This window comes from Polypterus senegalus, chromosome 4, assembly GCF_016835505.1.
Source record: "Polypterus senegalus isolate Bchr_013 chromosome 4, ASM1683550v1, whole genome shotgun sequence".
Classification (NCBI taxonomy): domain Eukaryota; kingdom Metazoa; phylum Chordata; class Cladistia; order Polypteriformes; family Polypteridae; genus Polypterus; species Polypterus senegalus.
In genome coordinates this window covers 72261944-72284184 of record NC_053157.1, presented here as the reverse complement: position 1 = coordinate 72284184, position 22241 = coordinate 72261944, and the positions used below count along the sequence as shown (strand labels likewise).

Here is a 22241-nt window from a genome sequence, read left to right as displayed (position 1 = left end):
TTATAATTCAAATGCATGAAACAAGCAGTTCCTCAAACATATAGAAAAAATGTGAATACATTTTAAAAAGGCAAGTATTCTCTGGACAGACTTCGGGCACCTTTATCCTCCTGAAAAAAATCTGAAATGCACCAGAGTGGCTACATATAATAAGTGATTAATTAACCAATGCCTAAAGCTTGGAGAAGTCAGCACAATTTGGACATTTTGAACAGTCTGTCTCTAAAAGGATTTGTGAACATTATGTTTGCATTACTTTCAGGTCAAGCTGAACTATCCAAATGAATGCTGTGCCTGGATGTAAATAGCAAAGAAGCATGCGGACATATGCATGTCTTCTGTACTATTAAACAATGCTGGGTCAGGCAAATCTTTTGACTTTCCAAAAAGGTCCATTGGGAATTGTCGATATACAGAAACATAAACATACATCCACCTTTATTTGTAAGATTTAAAAGTACAAGCAACAGATTACAGATGTCTACATTGCCATGCACTTATGCTTTACAAAGGATATGCTTTACAAGGCCTATCTTCTAAAACCATCCAACAGTAGTGTGGGAGAAGAACTGCAATTAGAATTCTACATACAATTATGACTCCAGAGAACCAGCTTCAAAAAACAGTGACATTAACAAGTAAACAAATAGACAGTCTATAAAGCCATTTGCTTACTACTTAAATGGATAGATAGACTTTATTTGTGCCCAAAGGGAATTTGGATTTTTACAGATGTTCACTAGATAGCTAAATGTACAGACATACACTGTGGTCTTATCACACATACAAATGAATAAAAAGGAAAAGAAATAAAAAACCAGTGAGGCATTATGCAGGTGTGTTGCCGTTAGTATAAGTCAGGGGTGCCCAATACATCGATCGCGATCGTAAAGGTAGTGCAGGTAGATGGCAATGCATTCAAAAAAAAATTTTTTTTTTTTTTTTTTTTGAATGTTAGTCTATCATATATCCTCCCTATGGCATTTGCCACTTAATTGACATAGAGGGCGGCCAGTCTGAGGTCTCTTTTCTTCTAACACACTGGTTTTCCTGCATGCACGATCAAATATGCGAGCTACTACAAAACTCCGGCTATCTAAGTGATCTAGTTAGCCTTCCAATTTATATCGACTAAAGAAGGGATTTAAAAAAAATTGTCGGATATGGTTTGGATGTGGAATTGGAAGAGGATTTTTTTCTCTCACAATGTCACAATCGAAGTGCGTTTGTCTGATCTGTCAATCTATATGTAAATCGTTACTACCCACCTCTGATACTCCGCATATATCATTTTTAATGTAGGTAGATCATTTTGACCTGGTAATTTTAAAAGTAGCTCGCAAGCCGAAAAAGTGTGGGCACCCCTGGTATAAGGGATCCCCAGTAGCATTTCTTGACACAGTGCTGCTGGGTAATGTGTTGGCTGAAAGTACTCCATGTTACTGTATCAAAGAGAAAATATGCAGCATTCTTATAATGACACCGAGTTTTGTTTTAATGCACTCCTCAGCTATTAGGGTGCGGTTGGGGGGTACAGTGTCCCATAACTGAAACTGCCCTTTTAATTAGTATGCTAATTTGGTAGGCCTCTATTGAAGTGATGTTACTGGCCCAGCACACCAAAGCATAGAAAAATCGCAGTAGCCATAACAGAGCTGTAGAAATTATGAAAGATTCCTCACTATGCTGGTAGAAGGATGGTGCCATCTAATAAGAGACCTATAGCTGGGAATAAGATGAATCAGGACGTTGTCAGATTTTCCCAAAAGTGCCAGGAGTTTACACTTAAAGGCACCTTTAACATTTGATTAAAGCAGGTCTAGCTTATTGCCTTGAGTGGAACATGACTGATGGAAATTTGTCAGTTTCTTTCAAAGTCGCGTGTTTGAAGTCGCACATATTAAACCTGCAGTGTATGGCTGAGACATCATTAAAGTGTTAGTGACTGAGCAAATTATTTCTGTTGCCGAGTCCCCATTTACAGAGCAAGGAATACAAGAATAATGTAAATCATCTCCCTGGACAAGTAACACAGATGAATTCTGACAGTCAGAATTTCAATGAATTACAAACTATAGCTTTAACTTTTAATATGCTCCCTTTAGCAACATTCCTCATTCATATAGATAACCAGTCCCTCTCCTGTCTTTTTTCCCACAACGCATTGGGTCTCCGACTGCTCGATTAAGATGAAATTCGCCCAGTATTAAAATACTTAAGGTATTTTAGGTTTAACCAAGCTCTCCTTCAAACACAAAATTCTACTGTGTCTGTACACACCATGACCTGCTTTGAAAGCAGATAGTTCATCCATCTTATTTGAAAGTGATCAAACATTACCCATTACCATGGACGGCAGACCAATTCTAAATCCTTTTTGTCTTGCTTTTACTCTCATACCAGCATGTTGCCCTCTCCATCTTTGAACAGACCACTCTTGTGGTACAAGTAATGATCCTGTAGAACTAACTCAGTTGCACAAACCACTGCAACAGAATTCCAGCAGATTCCTGATTTCTGCAAAACACTGTGTGCTCCCTCCTCAGATGAACAAAAGTCTTTTAAACATGTACGCAGTATTTGGCAACTGGCTCTCTATTTCTAACTTATGGAAACAAGAAAGTTTTTTTTTTTTTTTTTATACCCGGTGTAGTTTCCTAGCAAAAAAAGGCTTTATTTCATTACAAGAATTTCTAAATCAGTTCAAGACATCACGTACTAATATGCTGCCAAGACAATTTATAGGAGACAAAGTATGCTGAAATAGCCATTACTTGTAAGGAACAACAACAACAATGCATTTAATACAATATTTATAATTAACTGCAAATACTATTGTAGACGATTAAGATTAAAACTATATACAAAGAAATTCAGATTCCATAACAATATCAGGTAAATGATAAACATGTGTAAAGGTATATGTTGTACTGTACTTGTCTTAAATGTTTTTCCCCAAATGGCTTAAAATAAATTTTTTAAAAAATTAACTTGTTTTTGAAGTTTAATAAAATGCCTAATGCACAAAATTATTCGGTGTGATTTTTTTTATTTTTAAACAGGAAATAAGATCAACCAGTGAAGTCTTTAAGAAAAAAAATGCAAAATTATCTTAACGACAGTGTAAGTACCTTTCTAATAGACTTAGCAGGACTATAGGTCTGCTCTGTGAGATCGAGCCCATCAATAGTTTCCGAACAGTCTGAGAGAGGAGCATCCTGTAACAGTAAATTGAGTAAAGAGAGCAAACTAGGCCCTAACTTTAACATCAACAATTAAGAACTGGAACGATTTTGCCATCATGCAAAAAAAAGTTGAAGTTAATTGGGGAATAATGTCACACTGACATGCACAAATGGGCATGGAACACAAATTAAACTACTAGTCAAACTTCCAGGAGTGCTTTATTTAAGAGAGATTTAATATTAAATTTTTTATTAAAATTATTTATCAAAAAGACAAAAAAGTGGTGACCATTTTAAGAAAAAGTATTCATAAACACAAAAATAATGGTATATTAGTTAAAGACCTTAAGAGTTTCTAAGTTTGTACCCTACTATGCCCTGCATACACCGAACGCTTTTCCAAAAAATACACTTAGCATTTTTGAATGCAACAAGGATTTCAGGAATTAAAATTCTGGTCTTAAAATATATATTTGGCCTGAAGGTGTGTTCACACTGGATGTACACCTTGAAAATAGTAGCACATCAATTAACCAAATTTTGCAGTAAAGAAACATAGTGGTATGTCTTGTTTTTAAAAACTTTATCTATAACTCAATCATAGCACGACAATAAAATGAACAGCCCTATGACAACAACTAAAGGACATGTATTTATTATGCATTACAGTCAAGGTCATTTCAGATTGAAACATGTTCAACAAATGCCAGAAAAGAGAGACAATTTACAATTGTCATCAGGATGCTGTCACTGTCCTCTTTTTCCAAAAGATGGCATATCCCATACATTTTTGTAAAATTCATCGCATTTGTCATTTCAATACAGAGTGCATCAAAAACATTAATACTGTTTGTATGGATCCCATACCAGATGGCATATAACAGAGACAAATGTATTACAAAGTTCACTACAAATGTAAATGCTGAGGTCGCTATTCATTACTGTACTTAAATTTCAACCTTTTTAGGGTAGCACAGGTAATAAATATTAAATTAACAAAGAAAATATAGAACAAAGTACATTTCCAAAAAAGAAAAAATCCACATCTTTTCCAAAATATTATATTGGGAAACAATAAAAAAAAAAAAAAAAGAGACTGGTCCAAACAAAGCAGCTACAACAGACCTTTCTAGATTTAAATTATCCTTTTTTTAAACCAGTACAGTTTGAGTACCCATAAGCTAATATTTTCAGATTTTAGAATATCTGCATATACTGTACGGTACATTAATAAATTAGTAGTGTGTGAATTTACTGACATAATGAGAGCAATTTACTGAATTCCAATGCAATATGGGCACCTAGAAAGAATAAAGTTGTGTTTGTTAACTGTAAGCAGTGATATTCTATCAAACCTCAGAATGTAAAGGAAAGGTGCTACAATCCACAGTTCTTCTAAGTTCATTGAACATGTGTGAAGACGCCTGGATGATCAATTGTGTGTCTAAGTTTCATGGGGTGGACACTTACAAGAAAACTGAGATGCATAAAGGTAAAATGAGCAGAAATGTGTGCATGATAGGTTTTATAAATCTGATTTTTTTGGCGTATATTATTAAAATCTATTATATATTTATTAAGAACATTCCTGTAGAACCTGTGTGATTGACAAAAATGTACAGAAATACATTTTTTAATTTCCTTTTCCTTCTATATAAAAGCGGTCGGGATTGTCCTTCCGTCCCGTGAGTGCTACGCAGGCGTGGAGTTTCACACACACCCCATCCATTTTGCAATGCACAATGGGATTTGTAGTTTCGTTTTTTTCAGGTAAAAGATGATTTTCTACTCCAGACTGTGCAAGATCTTCTTCTTATTTCTTACTATATAAAAGCGGTCGGGGTTGTCTTTCCGTCCCATGAGTGGAAAGCGTAGCGGTATTCCGCTTATCACAGACTTACTACTTGTAGCTTGCGGTACGAAGCGACATGATGTGAGCAGAGTTCTGGTGCTCCCATCGTTCCCTTGCTTTTGTGCACGATGCGCTGGACAAATAGACAAAATTATGTCTCTGGAAATAATTAATGTTGATGGAGTACAAATGCCTCACCGCGTAGTAAATATCAGGGGAGTTGAAAAGGGCGACCTCAATATAGGAAAAAAGTTTAAATTTCATCACAAAAATAACAGAAACTACGAGTATTAAAGTAATACCGCTCAAATGCAATATAACCAAATTAATGAGTTTGCATAAAATATCAAATTGATCTACATATTGAATTGCCTTAAGAAGTGGTCAACTTAAAAGTCGGTTGCCTTAAAAGGCGGGTCAGCCTAGTATGTTATTAAGTCCTGAAGAAACAAAGTACAAAAAAATGAACATGTGTTTACAATAAAAATATGTACAGTACGCATATTACAAAATAATTTTTTTTTTTTTTAATTACAAATAATAAACAATAGCCATATCATGTCCACATTCATTACATGGAAAAGTGTTTTCCCTAGTTTATTTACTTTTCTCTTTATAAACTGTATGCAGACTAATATCTACTGTTATTAACTCATGGAAGAAAACTTTGGAATCCTGCAGGCTTTCACCAAAACCATTTTTAGGGTATCAATTCATTCAGTTTACTTCTTGTACCCATTATCATTCTGCTCTACAAAGTTCCTTTTACTGTATACTAGCAAAATACCCGCGCTTCGCAGCGGAGAAGTAGTGTGTTAAAGAAGCAATGAAAAAGAAAAGGAAACATTTTGAAAATAACGTAACATGATTGTCAATGTAATTGTTTTGTCACTGTTGTGAGTGATGAGTGTTGTTGTCATATATATATATATATATATATATATATATATATATATATATATATATATATTTACACACACAAAAACACAAACATATATATATATATATACATATCTATACATATATACATACATATATATATATATATATCTATATATATATAAACATATATATACATATACATACATATCTACATATATACACACACAGCTATTTCAGATCAGTGCAATACGCTGCTTGTTAAAACGGATGACTCCGCTCTTACGCAAGTCTGCGTGGATATTATGAACTATCGATTTGTTCAAGTTCTATTTAAATTTTAAATAGAAGGAATTTTTATTTAGTCGACAGAAATATCTTTGGTAGGAATGGTAAAAACAGACAGGAATATTATTCGTGAATAAATCAACTCAAACCTTAAACAACTTATATATTTTGCTCTCCATAAAAATATATCCTGTCTAAATTATACAAGTTAGAAATAAAGTAAACGTTAAAAGAACAAACATTCAAATTTCTTTACTCTTATGTAATTTTATATAAAAATAAACTTAGATTTTAAATATCCCAAAAGATTTTGCTCTCCATAAAAATATATCCTGTCAAAATTATACAAATTCAAATATGAACATGCTGCATAACAAAACCTGGAAATATAAATAAAATGTGTTCCTTTCAGCAATAACAAATCAAATCATTCAGTTGTCTTTGCTCATATGTCATTTTAGAGCTGGACGCCTGGCATCTTTTTTTGGCCACAGGTTCGTTTCTGTTTGCTGTGAGGTTCTGTGTTGTGGAGATTCTCAGGATGGATTGCAGGTGCTCATCAGTGAGGCGACTCCTGTGTGCTGTTTTGTTAGTCTTTATCACTGAGAAGAGCTTCTCACACAGATATGTGCTACCAAACATGCACAAGGTTCGAGCCGCATGTAGACGGACTTTTTGTTCTTCAAAGTCACCAAAGCGCCGTGCAAACTCAGTGCGCAGTGCGCTCAGTTTATCAGCAAAGTGCGATTTGGGAACACCGTAGTGACGACTTGGTTTAACATTACTTGGCAACAGGGAAAGTGGGGCAAGGTGAACTGGTGCATTTGTGTCTCCCATAAAAGCAGCTTCACTTGAAATCACTTTGTGATTGTGCACGGGTTAAAACGTCCTCTGAAGTGTCAGATTCTTATTTAATATGCTGTTTTCTGTATCTTCTGAATTGCATTCAGGTTACCCTGATGTTTTGTCTCATAGTGCCATCTTAGATTAAATTCTGTAATTACAGCCACATTAGCTCCACAAATGAGACACACGGGTTCAGTAAACATATACTCAGCCTCCCATCGGTTTTTAAAGGCTCTATTTTCAGAATCAACTTTTCTCTTCAGCATCGTGTGAGCTAGCTTCGCAATAACTTGCAGCATCATAAGGTAGACTTGATTAACGCGTTAAGTGTTCGGCAAGGCAGCTGAAGTGCTGCATTATGGGATCTGTAGTTTATTGTGTTACCAGCGCTTCATATACCGGGCTTTAATAACAATAATACAGTATATAAAATGATCTCGGGCGGATATAATTACGCCGGGCGGATGTGGCCCGCTGCCCTTGAGTTTGACACATATGGACTAAATAGAACTTGAAAAGATATATTTTTCAAATGTGATCGCGCAATTCAGATAGAGTTGACGCACTACAGCCTGCATGCCTCAATAAGTCATCCTCCCTCGCTCTTACTTTTTACCGCTCATCTAATGAATACACTGAGTATGGCTTTACCAAAACAATCATTGATGGCGAATAAAGTATCCATTATTCGAGTATGTAGATCGGGATTTATATATATACATATATATATATACCCGCGCGTATCAGCGAGAAGTAGTGTGTTAAAAAGCTAGAAAAGAAAAGGGAACATTTTAAAAATAACGTAACATGACTGTCAATATACAGTATTTGTTTTGTGAGTGTTACTGAGTGTTGCTGTCATCAAGGATTTGATTATCATTATTTCTTTCAATCAGGTTCGTATTTGTAGGATGTGTTGTGTTCAAGTTACATTCCGTGTTTGTCAATCGCTGTAAAGATGACAGGTTTCATTCATCGATTCGTTTCTTACTGCATCAATAAACAGCTCGTCTTCTTCTTTATCTGAGACCTGACACACTGCATGCACGGGTTTTTTTTACACTGTCTTCCTTTAGCGGGACATTGACTTTTTCCAACGTGTGCTTTGTTTCCACAGTAGTTGGATTTATGAATATGCTTATATGTATCAGACGCTTCATATTTTTTGCTGCCTTTTCAATTGTGTAATTCGGTTTTGTTCAGCTCTTTGGAACTGTTGCTTTTATCTGTGCACTCGCCAGTTCACGTGAGCCTCGGTGTACATGCATCGAAGGTTCCCAGCTGTGCTGGTGCCATCTCCTGCTATGTCCATGGCTGTATTTAATGTTACCTTAGTCCTGGCACTTAAAACTTTCTCTGGCAGTTTCGCTGAGTTTGTGTCAAACACCACCCTGACCATCTCATCTTCCTCTCCATAAGCACAGTCCTTCACCCGTGAATATTTAGTGGCAGTTTGCTATTGGATTGCCGCTGACGGACGGCCTTATATGGGCAGGCACTAAATTACAAACGCCAGCGGCAGCCTGTCTATGAACTTAATTTAAAGTGTAGGTTTACATCGTGCTTTGTTTCCGAAGTAGCAGAACTCATGAATATGGTTGTATATGTCACTCGCTCGCTTCTTATTGTTTCGCTGCCTTCTCAATTATATAATGCATGTTTTCTTCAGCGCTTTTTTGAGGTCTTCCTGGTTTTCTATGTACTGCGTGATTACGTGGGAGGCGTGATGATGTCACACTAAACTCCGCCCCACGGCGTTGAAGCTCATCTCCATTACAGTAAATGGAGAAAAACTGCTTCCAGTTATGACCATTACGCGTAGAATTTCTTGAGTGAGTGAGTGAGTGAGTGAGTGAGGGCTTTGCCTTTTATTAGTATAGATTTGACCTTTCTATTTAGAAATCAAAAAGTGGATTAGGAATTAAACAAATTAAGATAGTTATTTAAAATACAAAAACTAAAATTCTACATCCTTGCCAGCAACATTAGAAAACTGACACAAAGATTGAGTGGCAAAGATCTAAAATAATGGAAGATTTTTTCGACTGCTTTCGTAAAAGTGACTGCTAGTTACTTTAAAATGAATATGTCTGTAAATTATGAAGTAATTCTCAATAACACATTACCAAATATTAATAAACTTTTTATTAAAGCAAAAAATAACTAAGAACTGAATCAGCATAATAAATAATTGGTATGCAAGAATGTCTGAATAGAAACAAGAAATTTTTAACATTGGAATAATCTTCTCATTTTTCTCATATCTACATACTTGAAGTCAGAAAAGAATAACAAGCAACTAAAAAGATACAAACTATTAATTTTAACAAAATAAAAAATTGTAATATTTAGCATATTAGAATGTTGGTTCTTTGTCCAAAACTGACTAAAGGTACAGTGTCATAAAGACGAATATATGATTCCAACAGACAAAAGACAATAAAGAAGTGCACAGAATGCGGGTAAAAAAGGGAATACAAAGACCTTTGTGAATGGAAGGAAACTCCTTCAAAAACTCAAACAGGAAGAGTAAACCAAAATATTAAAATTCACATGCTAACTACAATATTACAAAAAGTTTCGAAATTGTACAAGCCAACCCAACCCCATGCTCCAAATATTGCTGCTTTCTTAGCTTCTTTAGGTAAAAGCTACAAAATGTGGAAACATGCTACACATGGAAATATAAAATTAAAGCCATGAACTGTGCTGTGTTTTTGTCAAATTAGCCAATTCTGATATTTTTGATTTTCCAATAAATAAGAATTACTTGACAAAATCTATATTAGCAATTTTGCACCTCTTATAGTCACTGAAACACAAAGTACATACTTATTTTTTTTTTTTTAAGTTGAAGATAAATCAAGTCACCCTATAAACATATTTTTATAAAATGTAATCTTTATAATTTAGTCATTAAACAAAAAAAAAAAAATCAAAACAGACCAGGCCATATTTCAGGTATTTAGTTGTCTTACTTTCTTTCAGTAGGTATATTAAAGCTGTACTAGTTGTGAGTATTTAACTGGGCTGTGGAAAAGAAACTATTCCACTAAATCCAGTGTGAACACAGTCCAAGAGGCTCAGGTCAAGTCCTAGAACATTAAATACTGTAGTAAATACGGTGATATTAACTATGATCAGGAAAAAGACACCCGTTATTTACTTTAAGTGTGAAGCTACTGTGTAAATGCTACCTAGTTAACACATTAACACCCCTTGAAAGAATGACTAGTACAAACTTAAAAGTATAACACACCATGCATGTTTGTGATAAAGCTCACACATTGTTCTGCCATGCTTAAGCAATATAAACTGAAGTCTAAGTCTTATTGGTCAGTGAAAAAAATGGGTTGAACTGCAGGATGAGGAAGTTGGGGTGGGGATGGGGTTGGCACTACTTCCTTCTGAACAATATATTAAAAAAAAAAAAAATCACAAAGTTATTACCTTCAACACTTACCTGCCACACTGTACTTTTCTGCAGTTGAAGAATAATTATTTTAGTTACAACAGGTACTATATGCATTAGAGAATCCAAAATGAAATTTAGATATTCTCTTTAATGGTTAAAAAACTGAAGCAACTGAATTAATTCACCTGTGCAAAGTTGCGATCAAGCACAGATCCGGTAAGCACCTGAGACTGTGGACCTGCAGTTTTAATGTCCTGCAAATTCTGTTCACGTATCTAAAAAAAGACAAATAAAAAGGAGAATGGTAAATTTATCATCAGTTTTGAAGCCCTTAGTATATGAAACAGTTTTAATTTAAAGTAATTTTTTGTAAAGTAGTTAGAATAGTCAGGATTTATTTGAACAATTCTTTTCAGTACTAAGAGGGTTTGAAAATTACTATTTATACATTAAATTGGCTAAATAATGTATTTTCTCTTGAACTGGACTTTGCTCACAATTACTCTTATTTTCTGCTTCTAAAACTTTGAAGCATCATTCACCTTTCACAATCTGGTTTTTTTTTTTGTTTTTTTTTAAAACCACTCAGTGTTGTACATCCTAAGGTGTCTCTTTTTTTGGCATTCCCTTCCAAAACAGTTCCTTCCACTTATATACTACATACTGCTTTAATCTTATAAATGCATATCGCTGTTTGTTAAAAAATGGTTAACTATGAAATTCTTAATAATATGAAACCAGTTCTTCCTTCTGTAAAAGAAAGTAAATCTGCAAATTCTATGCACAGTTTCAATTAGCTGATCCATGCAAAACGTATTTCAAGCACATTAAAATTGTATACCACCACTTCCTGAATATTTTTGCTACAAAGGGAAAAGCCAATGTTTTTCTATAGCCATTAATTAGTTGCATAAATCTGTGTTTCTTTCGAAATATGTAGTTATAAGATGGTCTGATGCAAATATATCTCAAGATTTTTTTTTGAGAATAAAGGATGCTTCCTGGTTACTGTCCCAGAAATATCATTACTCTCAGATTTTATTTATATATATTTTTTTCCATTTAACACAGATAACAAATTAAACACACAAATATAGCACTGGAAAGCCAGTGTGGCTTAGTAGCAAAGTCAATAAATTTAACAACAATAAGCCTTTTCAATTCACAGGTTTAATCTAAATGAGCTAAGTGTAATGGTCCATGGTATAGTACAGATTTTTAAATAAATAATCACATCTCAAGAGTGCAGTGTGAGGACGGATGCAGGATGCACAAGACAGCGCCACTCTGGGGCTGACCTCAGTGTTTGGATGATCTCAAAATCACATGCAAATGCAAGCAGGTCAGTCAGGTGCCTTATTCACACCTTGGAGTAAGCAGAGGGTCACATCTACACCTGATCAGGCTGTACAAAAGGAGCAGATAGAAGGGGCAGAGAACAGAAAGAAGAAATAAGAACAGAGAGGAATGGTGGTTAAAAAGAAAGAAGAATAAAGAAAGCAAGGAGAACGAGAGGCAGGATCTGGAGATCCCATGCAGAAAGGAATCAATACAGGTAGTCAGGGGTGAGCCTCAGTGATAGGAGCCTGGGGCTGAAGAAGGAGCACTCCTATTGAATGATGCTGGGGAGTAGGAGCAGCCCATTATGCACTGTGACTCGGCACAGCACCCAATGGAGGTTAGCTATAGGTACCCAGGCTAGGAATTTAGGGTTGACTACATTTGTCAGTTGGGTGTCTCCCCTGCTGCAAGATCCTCTGCAGGGTAAGCAGAGGTGACTTTGGCTTTACACAGATGCATTGGGGCTCTTATTTATATTGAAGAACTGTCGCTGGATTTTAACTTTGTTTTACTCGTTTATTTGGATTTTTAACCTTTATGTTCACCTTGGTTCTACTGGATTATTTATAAACTATTTAGTGAAGATCATTTGTTGCACAGCACTTTTAAGGAACACTGCTTGTTCTTTTGGTTTTAATAAAAACACTGAGCACTTTTAGCACCAACCTCTTGCTGCATATACATGTCCTCATTTTCAACAGTCATCTTGGTACACGACTACTGACAGCTCCAGGTTGAAGAGGCTCTATGATGTGACAGGATGTATGGACCCAACCCAGATCATGATAGTAAGCATGTATTCACAAACAACTATAACATCCATCCATCCATCCAACCCACTATATCCTAACTACAGGGTCAGGGGGGTCTGCTGGAGCTAATCCCAGCCAACACAGGGCGCAAGGCAGGAAACAAACCCCAGGCAGGGTGCCAGCCCAACTATAACATAACTGCTTAATTGAAAAGTTACTTGAAATGAAAATCCCCATAAAAAAGTGCAAAAAAAAAAAATCAAAAATCAAGTTTGCTTTATTTGTCTACTGTTAACATAAGTAAAAAAGGCCAGCCTTTGATTATGTCAGTTGTGATTATGGGATATAAATAGTACTGAAATGTTAAAAAAAAATTAGAAACACTTAGCATAGCACTGATTATCAGACACAATAATTAATAAAGTATGTAATTGCAAAAAGCTGCAGATCACAACTGTGGAAGTTTGGATGGCAGCAGAGAGCAAATTGTTTACTGTTAGGATTGCAAAATTGAACACCATTAAGCACAAAGCTGATAAAAACTATGCAAAATTCAGCTCATGTAAACATGTGCAGTGCATTTACAGAGCTGAGCTGCTGCATAACCCCTTAGTCGACATTTGTTCTTCACAAACAAATCTCCTGACATGCTTTTAAGTAGTACAACTTATTTCTAATTCACTGTACACAAAATTCCATTTACATAAATACAAATTATTTACAATGTAAGGAACTATTTAGTTAACGGAGTAATTTACATATTTGAAAATATATTTTTTACCTACACAGGAATGAACATCATTATCTTTGCTATATATTAATACATTTAAAAATTACTAAAATGCAACTTTTAGAAGTGTTTTTCACTATTGCTATGCATATGAACTGTGTTTTATTTTTACTTCAAAACCCACCTTATTCCTCATTTCTTGGACTTCTTTAGGATTAGTGTTTAAAGGAACAAACTGATTTGGTGCAGCAGTGGAGGCTTGACGAAGTCCTTCCTCTTTTGTCCACTATAACATTAGAAAAACATTAACAAGCCTTACAAAACAAGGAACAGTCAATGCATCATAACAAATCATGCATCTCAAACACCTCTAAATGAAACACAAGCAGAGCACATAATCAATGATGATAAAAAAACTTTGGGCAATTAAAAAAAAAAACCCTTCAAGTAGAAGTACTGAACTAATGTTAAAGAGAATTGAGTCCAAATCTGTATGACTGATTCTACCAGTGACTATTCTTAGAATTAGTACTATCAACCAGGCCTTAGCTAAAATAAAGCCAGATCTATTTATAAATTATTGAAGATTGTATGAATACATAAATGGATTTTAAATTGATTATTACTAAATCCAGTAATGTTACAAAAACATGCTTTAAATGATACATAGATAATTGAGTTTAAATCACAGCATTTACCTTTGGGTTTAAAATGTGTGTCTTGAGCTCTTAAAAATATAGTTCAATTAAAGAAAGGAAGAATGCAATGACCAAGATGGAACTGTTGAAAAAGTTGTATACAATTTGATCTTTCATTGGTTTATTTTTGCATTGTCAAAAACTAGACTTACTATACTTACCACAGTGCTGCCAGGATAGGCTCTGGCCCAACACCCCAGCCCCCATCCCTGTAAAATCCCTGCATTGGATGAGGCATGTTTGAAAATATCAAAATGCTGCTAGATCAAATGTTTGAATTTCAGTTTAATAGCACAAATACTGTTATTTTCCCAAAAAAAGGTCATTAAGATTTGATTTCAAGATTAGACAAGCTAATAAGTGTCAATTTTTCACAGCTGAATAACAGTTGCTTCTGGTTGTATATAATAAAAAAAAAAAAAAAACTTCAGTACAAATTGATTGTAATGTCATCATTGATAAATGGCTCTGCAAAACAAACACCAAAGCCAACTGAAAGCATAAAAAGGCTATGAAAGGTGGTATAATGTGCAAATTTAAACAATGTATGTTGACTTGTCTGAAGAGCATGAGTGGGCATCACCAAAGTTAATTTGTTTAACTTTATAAACTGGTGAAAATGCTTGATAGTAATGAATGGTTTTATCCTCATTACCCTTCTATATTACATTTTTAGGACACTAAGATTACTCTGAAAGGAGTTCACTGTCCTATGTAATGTTTTTATCTTCTCAATAACATATAAGCAATAAAACCACTCAATTCTAAAAGTAAAAAATTAAACAGCAAAACAATCTAGGATCCAGAAATATTTGAATTGCTCAACTGATCTAAAACTTGATTCCAGACATTTACACTACTAATTTTACAGCAAGTATTTCAAACCTCCATTAACAGGCTTTACAAAATCAACAAATCAAATAAAATGTGCATCTAAAAATTAATTGTGGCAGTTTGCTAAATTAATCTTTGATTTATAGGTCACTAATAAAATGTTAATGAATTACACATAAAAGAACACTGACAATGACTTGTGTATATGGCAGATTATAGACAAAACATCTATGCAGTAACAATGAAGGTGCATGAACATGTTAACACTGATGTAATACATTTCATTTGCCGTTTTGTGTCTGTGTCAACAAGTATATTCTAACTTCTTACCAAGCACATTTAAAATGACCATTAAATATCTAAACTATGGCTGCATAAGCAAACATTAGGAAGGATGCAGCCTTCAAAATAAAGCTGAGGTCTATTCTGTATACAACTTTCACTTATGTTTAATTAGCTTTTTAAATGTATACACACACACACAAATGTGACTATATATCCCGTGATGTACCACGATTTCACACAGTTTTTTCTTCATTACTACCAATCTACAAGCTACACATGGAATCAGCGCATTCTGAAGATGAATGAATAAATGAATCATTATATGTATAATCGGAACTAAATTAAAATGCTAATCGTAATCCAAACCCTGCCCCATGGTGATGAAAGAGGTGGAAAAAAGTTAAATCTGCTAAAAGGTTGACTATGCATTGCAAACTAACAGTTTTGAAGGCAGAGGCTGTATGTCATTTAGAGTATAAACTGTGTGCTTGCCGTTTTTGTGGAATCTGCCCAACTTCATAAAACGTTGGTAGAAACTGAGTACATTCAGATGCATTTCAATAATGTATTCTGGCTGACAAAAACAAGTTTTTTTTGTTTTTTATCCCTCTGGGTGGCAAAATACCCTTTTTCCTATGTAGTTCTATAAATAGTGCAATAGAGTCTTAAAATAGGCCTTAACCTGGTTGTTTCGATCCTAAGGACAAGGCCAATTAAAAGCTACATCAGGAGCTCAAAACACTACACAAGTGCTTCTAAAATTGAAAGCATCATGCCAAGCTGATTATTTAATTTATCTTTATTTAAGTGGCTTACTCACTGATGCTCTCATGATTCTACATGAATTTCCACCTGTAACTATACTAACAGCCGCATCTCTCCTTTGTGTAGCTATAGCAGTTTGTAGGAACAGTTTTGCTTAGCTGGTCTCAGACATCCACTGCCAATACATCTGTTAAGTATGATATAACAGAAGGACTACTACAGAATGTTTGAAACAAAGCTGATAAATCAAAATGAGAAAATAAAATATATGATTGTAAATGCAAAGCGTGCATTTAGATGGCATATTTATGGTGAGAAATTTGTAAGTAAAAGACAAAAGCCTCAACCAGAAATACAAATTGAAACCAACATTAAGTGTTTTCATTGCTGAAAAGCATAGTTTTCATAATGTAAGGGCTTTATGTCTCATCAACAATAATAATAATAAACTACAGTGGAAAAGACATTACAGATAATTTATTGGTGTATCTGTGCTTTGAATGTGTTAAGACTACTTTCAATATTCATATATCTGTACAACCTAAAGTCTATTACTAGTTTTGCTGATCTGACCCGATTATTCCCAGATCACTACATGCATGCCTTAACTCACTTTCAAGTTAGTGGATGACATTTACTTAAAACTTAGTTAAAACATACTGCCAGCTTCTGTAAAACACTTATTTTTGCACAATGTCATGGATTACAAATTTCAAAAAAGGATAGGACTTTAAAAAGAATATCTGGAATATTTTTTCATGCTAATTTAAACGTATTTCAGTCCCAAAATGTATATATGTTGAGTGCTTACAGCGACATCTAAGAGGAAATGGGTCTCAATTTTTATATACAACACATCTGTACAATATTCGGATAATATACATTTTAAAAAGTCAGAGGGTGCAGTGAACTTAAAAACTAATCTGGTACATTTACGATAAAAGATTCAAAGAAAAAAATGTAAACACTGCACCCTTCTAAAATAATTTTAATGTGAGGACCTATCAAATATATATTTTAATATACATATTAACAATAACCAAAATATCTTTATAACATTAAACCTTCATTAGTATGATGGTGAAAACTTAAGCAAATTCACGTATTTGGTAAACTATTTATGAAATTGTATTATCTAACATTGGTATGACAGGCCAAATTATGATATAACAAAAATGGCAGAGTGCCTATGTACTTGATGATAAGACTCAGTTAATCAGTTACTATTAAAAATGGGAAATACAATGATTTTCACAAATGAGTTGGGCATTAACTTAAAGTTTTAGATTTCTACTATAGGTTTCTTAATTATAAGACTTAAAAGAAAAACAATATGCACTAATTTCATCCATCCATCATCCAACACGCTATATCCTAACTACACATAGTTAAAATAATTTATTTTTCATTAAACATTATAACCTATGTTTTCAATATACTCTAATATGTAACTATTGTTTTCATTCAATACAAATGAACTAAGACATTCCCCCATATAGGGATCCACCTGTACAAATTATATACATTACTGGCTGGGGAGGAGTGGGGGGGAGAGAAAAAAAAAAAACTTGCTTTGCTTTTACACTCTAAATTTCTAAGCTTTTAAAAACAACCATCTTGTAACATGAGGTGTATCTATAAAAGGGACAATGGAATGAACATGAAGGTATGACATACTCACTGCTCATCATTCTTCTCTGATAAAAAAAATTACTCCACCTTTTCATTAGAGATAATCATTAAAAGTCAATTTAGAATATTTGGTAACAAACTGCTCATGCTTTGGAACATGTCAAGAGTGATAATTTAGAAAATATTCATAAAAAACAATCTAGACATCATTATAAATATATATCTATAAGAGGGAATTAGTTTAAACTAATGTCATTATAGAAATAGCAACAACTCGCAATATATCTCAGAAAGTCGTATTTAAACCTTGCCTGTAGGACAAATATTTATATTTATTACTCATGCTTTAATAATTGCTATCATATCATAAAAATTCAGACAAGGACAACACAGCCACATACCTGTGGTTTCTATAACCATGCCAGCATGTATGTGTGTTTGTCTGTGTGTGTGTACATAAATATATATACTATTTTTTTTTTTTTTTAAAAACACACACACGTACATACGCACAGACATACACATTTCACTTTTTGTCAGACCCTTCCATTCAGCAAAATTATTATGTTAAATATAAAAATGAATGTAGCCACCTTTTGTTACATTTCTTTAATTAGGAAGACAAAATTTTATGTTTTCCTTCATAATGGCCAAAACAAATTCAATCTGATAACACCATTGGAGAAAACTAAATTCAATGACTATAAATATGCAAAAACATTACAGTAAATAAAACATTCTTTGATTTCTGGATATATACAGTTGTGTGAGCAAAAAAATTGATAGCTTTTACTGTTGTTTCAGCAATTGTTTCATAAAAAAAGAAATCACTTCTATAAAGTTGAATCACTCAGATGGCACCTTAGAGCACAATAACAAAGCAGCCCCTTTAACAGATAGCAGAAACACAAACAGACATGACCAGCATACAGTAATGTTATTAATATATTGTTATTTTGAATATTAAATGATGATAAGCAGCATGGAACGTGGGACTGGCAGGTAAAACCTTTACACTACCACCCATGAGTATTGCTTATACACTTTCAAAATAAAGTCGCATCAGTTTCAAATGTAAATTTAGTATACGGAAATAACTGTACTCTAACCAGAGTTGTGAAATGTAAACATTCTAAACTCCATATGAAACATTTACATACTTAATTCTTACATAGATGTTTTAACACTGTCATTTAAACATAAATACCTTTCACTAACATGTGTGAATAGCAAAATGCATTTAAATTATTAAAATTATACAGGCATGCCTTAATTATAAAACATACTGTTTTTAAATTAACTAATTCAGTAAATAATATTAGAAGAGTAAACTGCCATGCATGGATAACTAAGCACAGATATATGCTTAACCATTAATAAATGTTAGGTCTGTATTGGATTCAAAAAAAAAGCAGTGATGTCAAAGGTGCACTTTAGGCAAAGACGAAAAAAATTGGAGTTATTTGTGGATAACAATATTCTAAAAATTGTATAGCAATAGCAAAGTTTTTATACCCCGTACAAGAACCATCTTCTTATGCATGAAGATACTTCCCAATTTTCATCTGTCACAATTTATATGTCTGCAGCATTTTCTACACTCAGACCATACTACTCTTTCAGTTTTCTTGCCACCAAGTCTCTCCAACTAAGCCTAAGGGCTCGTTTATACTTCACACTCAGAACGCGTACTTGCACGCATCATGGCTGCCACGCGTTCCCAGCGTTCATTTGAAGGGTTCTCTGAGCAGGTCCTCAGAAATTAACGCGACACGTACATGAGTTGCAGTACCAGAAAAAAGTCGGGGATGCAGTGTGATAAAAGTTGGAATGTGATGTCAAAGTCTCCGTTTACTATCTACATTTGACAGAAAGTCGCTATTCGGATCCTACGGATCGATACACTCGCTTTGACGTTTGATGAATGGTTCGATGTGGTGAAGCAAAATGCCGACATACAGATGCATTTGTGGTGCTTTTATATTTAAGCGTTGTATATTTCCCATCATAATGTCACGATACATTTCAAAAGTATCACATACCATCTTTTGTGCCGTCTTTTTTTTTTTTTTTGCAACTTCACAACAGCAACATAATGTACAGCCACAAAGAAAAAAAATTAAGGACATGGTGAAAAGGTCTATTCTGTGATTAAAGTGGAAATTTTGGTTTTAATCTCGAAATGCCCACTTTAACCTCATATAATCGCTACGAGCTTCTGGGACTTCCTCCTGAGCTGACATCAGTGGCAAGCAGCAATAGATCACCACACAGAACACAGCAAATGAATGATATTCCAGCTCTCTGCACATTTAGAATCCTTAAGATTTATGCTTGGTATCACTTTCATGATGAAATGCATTAAAGTAGGTATGTTACATTTTACAGATAAATCGTTAATTTCATTTAAATAATGAATACTGTTAATTATACACATGGGGGTGACATGGTGGCGGAGCGGTAGCACTGCTGTCTCGCAGGGAGTCACGTGGCTGGTGTTCCCTGCCTGGAGTTTACATGTTATCCTGCTGTGTTTCCACAGTGTGCTCTGGTTTCCTTCCAAAGATATGCAGATTTGGTGCCGCTAAAATGACTAAAGTGTATGTGAGTGCTTGTATTCACCTTGCCATGACCAGAGGCCCTGTCCAGGGATTGTTTCTGCCTTGTGCCCAATGCTTGCTGGAATGGCCACATCCCTGGATTGATGTATTTAATCATTAAACATCCTTTTCAGAGATATTACCGTAAGGTGTCATCAGAATTTAATGGGTGTTCCAGGCAATTCACAACACAGCGAAGCCGAACCTGTTCTCACTATGATAATATCTTGCACTGCCACCTGGTGGATTCTTCCAGATTTACAGAAAGTACGCGCGCAAGTATAAACAGTAAAACGCTTGCGTAGCAGGAGTGTCCGTTGCAACATGCGTCGCATGAAGTATAAACTCGGCCTAAGTCCTTCTCAAAAACCTTCCTTCCTTCCTTTGATCATTTATGGTTCCTGCCTAGGAGTGGGCAATAAATAAGGTTAACCACTATACCAGATGAAATTCTTCTAGTATGGGTTTGGGGAAAAAAAAAAAAAATTACTTGTATACCAAAATCTGTTAGAATGCTTATGAAAACATTTACACAAAAAATATGTTCTAGCAGGAAATGTGCAAATCTGTGCTTGCAAAAGGAAAAGGGAAATACGATTTTCTGTTGGGGTCTTGAAGGTAATATCTTTGTGTATGTAAGCTGTATGTAATGAGTAAGACTACTCCTTTAAGAGTGTCACCAAGAGAAAGGTGTGATGATTGGCGAGTCTATTCAAATAGTAAGAGGACAGGAAAATGTGTGTTGTGCCATGTTTGGTTAAATTAGATAGATGAGAGGTAAACATCTGCGCTAACAAGTGTGCCACTGTGCACAGTTAATCAGTAATATATTTGTTAAAAAAAACACACTTCAGCCTGCAAAGTACATACAAACACATTATACGGATATCTAGTAACGCCATCAGGAGTTTTAGGTGTGCCACAACATGGAATTTTTTTTTTTTTAATTTAGCCACTCCTGCACACACTTCCTTTCATTTTATACATCTTACACTTAACTCTCTCATTAATTGCTGTTTCACAACCACCCATTGCCTTGAACACTACACTTAATATTTTAAATACAGTGGAACCTCAGTTTGCGAGTGTTTTGCAAGACGAGCTATAATTTTTAATAAATTTTGACATGATAAACGAGCGAGGTCTTGCAATATGAGTAGTATGGATACGCTTTGTCTGCCGAGCATCATGTGATCACAACTGAGCTGATGGTTCTTCTCTCTCGTGTGTGTGTGTGTCTCTCTCTCTCGTCTCCTATTCTCCGTCTGAGTCGGCGTGCCTCACTCATATAGTCAACATCCATATGAGCGTATACCGTTTACTACAGCATTGTGACACTGTGTGTCTGTGTGCTGTGACGTGCGAGTCCCCGTCTTGCGTCCCAAAACACAAAGCCGAGTCTCAGTACCACCAGCTTTATTCAGCTTGAAACAGCAAAAACGCGGTTATTTATTGTAGCAGGATCTCCCACTCTCCTATACACAGCCATAGCAGTCAGGCAGGGTCGTGGCCAAGCAGTAATGTGCCCTGTGCATTTATAATGTTCCTTGTATCACCCATCGACGGCAGGCGCTTATAGCATGTCAGCGATCTTATCGGATTCGCTTTTACGGCAAACTGCTACTGTGCTGGGAGACTGCGATTGCCTTAGGACGCTCTTCCGCGTGTCAACCCGTTGGGTGGAATCCCACAAGAGTTTAGAAATTTACTCACACCAGCCATGATTCTTTTCAAAGGTAAAGTGCAGGTTAATTTGTTTTATGTACTTTTACTTTATATTTTGTATTAATCATTTTTATATGAATAGTTTTGGGCTGTGGAACAAATCATCTGAGCTTCCATTATTTCTTATGGGGAAATTCACTTTGATATATGATGTTTTGAACTGTGAGCACGTTTCCAGAACGAATTATGCTCGCAAACGGAGGTTCCACTGTATTTGTATTGTCTCTAGATTTTTTCCATCTATGACTCCAATTCTTTCATCTCTTCCTATAATGCACACCAAAATGCACTTCTGTTTTCCTGTCGTTTACTCTTAATCTTTTATGTTTCAGGGCCAAACCAAATCCATAACCTTCACTGCAGTTCATCTTCCAAAATCTGCTCCTATTGCGAAATCGGGAAAGAGTAGTACCT

General features: G+C 34.8%; 1 protein-coding gene across 7 annotated transcripts in view; it reads right to left on the bottom strand.

Moving 5' to 3' along the window:
- Positions 1-22241, bottom strand: part of add1 (adducin 1 (alpha)) — a 121444-nt gene that overhangs the window by 21435 nt on the left and 77768 nt on the right. For 4 of the 7 annotated variants that reach the window (XM_039750866.1, XM_039750860.1, XM_039750861.1 and 1 more), the window contains exons 11-14: positions 13473-13574; positions 10651-10740; positions 10514-10531; positions 3132-3218 (exon numbers count right to left, since the gene is read on the bottom strand). In XM_039750866.1, coding sequence (XP_039606800.1) covers positions 3132-3218; positions 10514-10531; positions 10651-10740; positions 13473-13574 — 297 coding nt within the window. The remainder of the gene's footprint in view (positions 1-3131; positions 3219-10513; positions 10532-10650; positions 10741-13472; positions 13575-22241) is intronic. The other 3 variants (XM_039750862.1, XM_039750863.1, XM_039750867.1) reach the window with 1 other exon arrangement.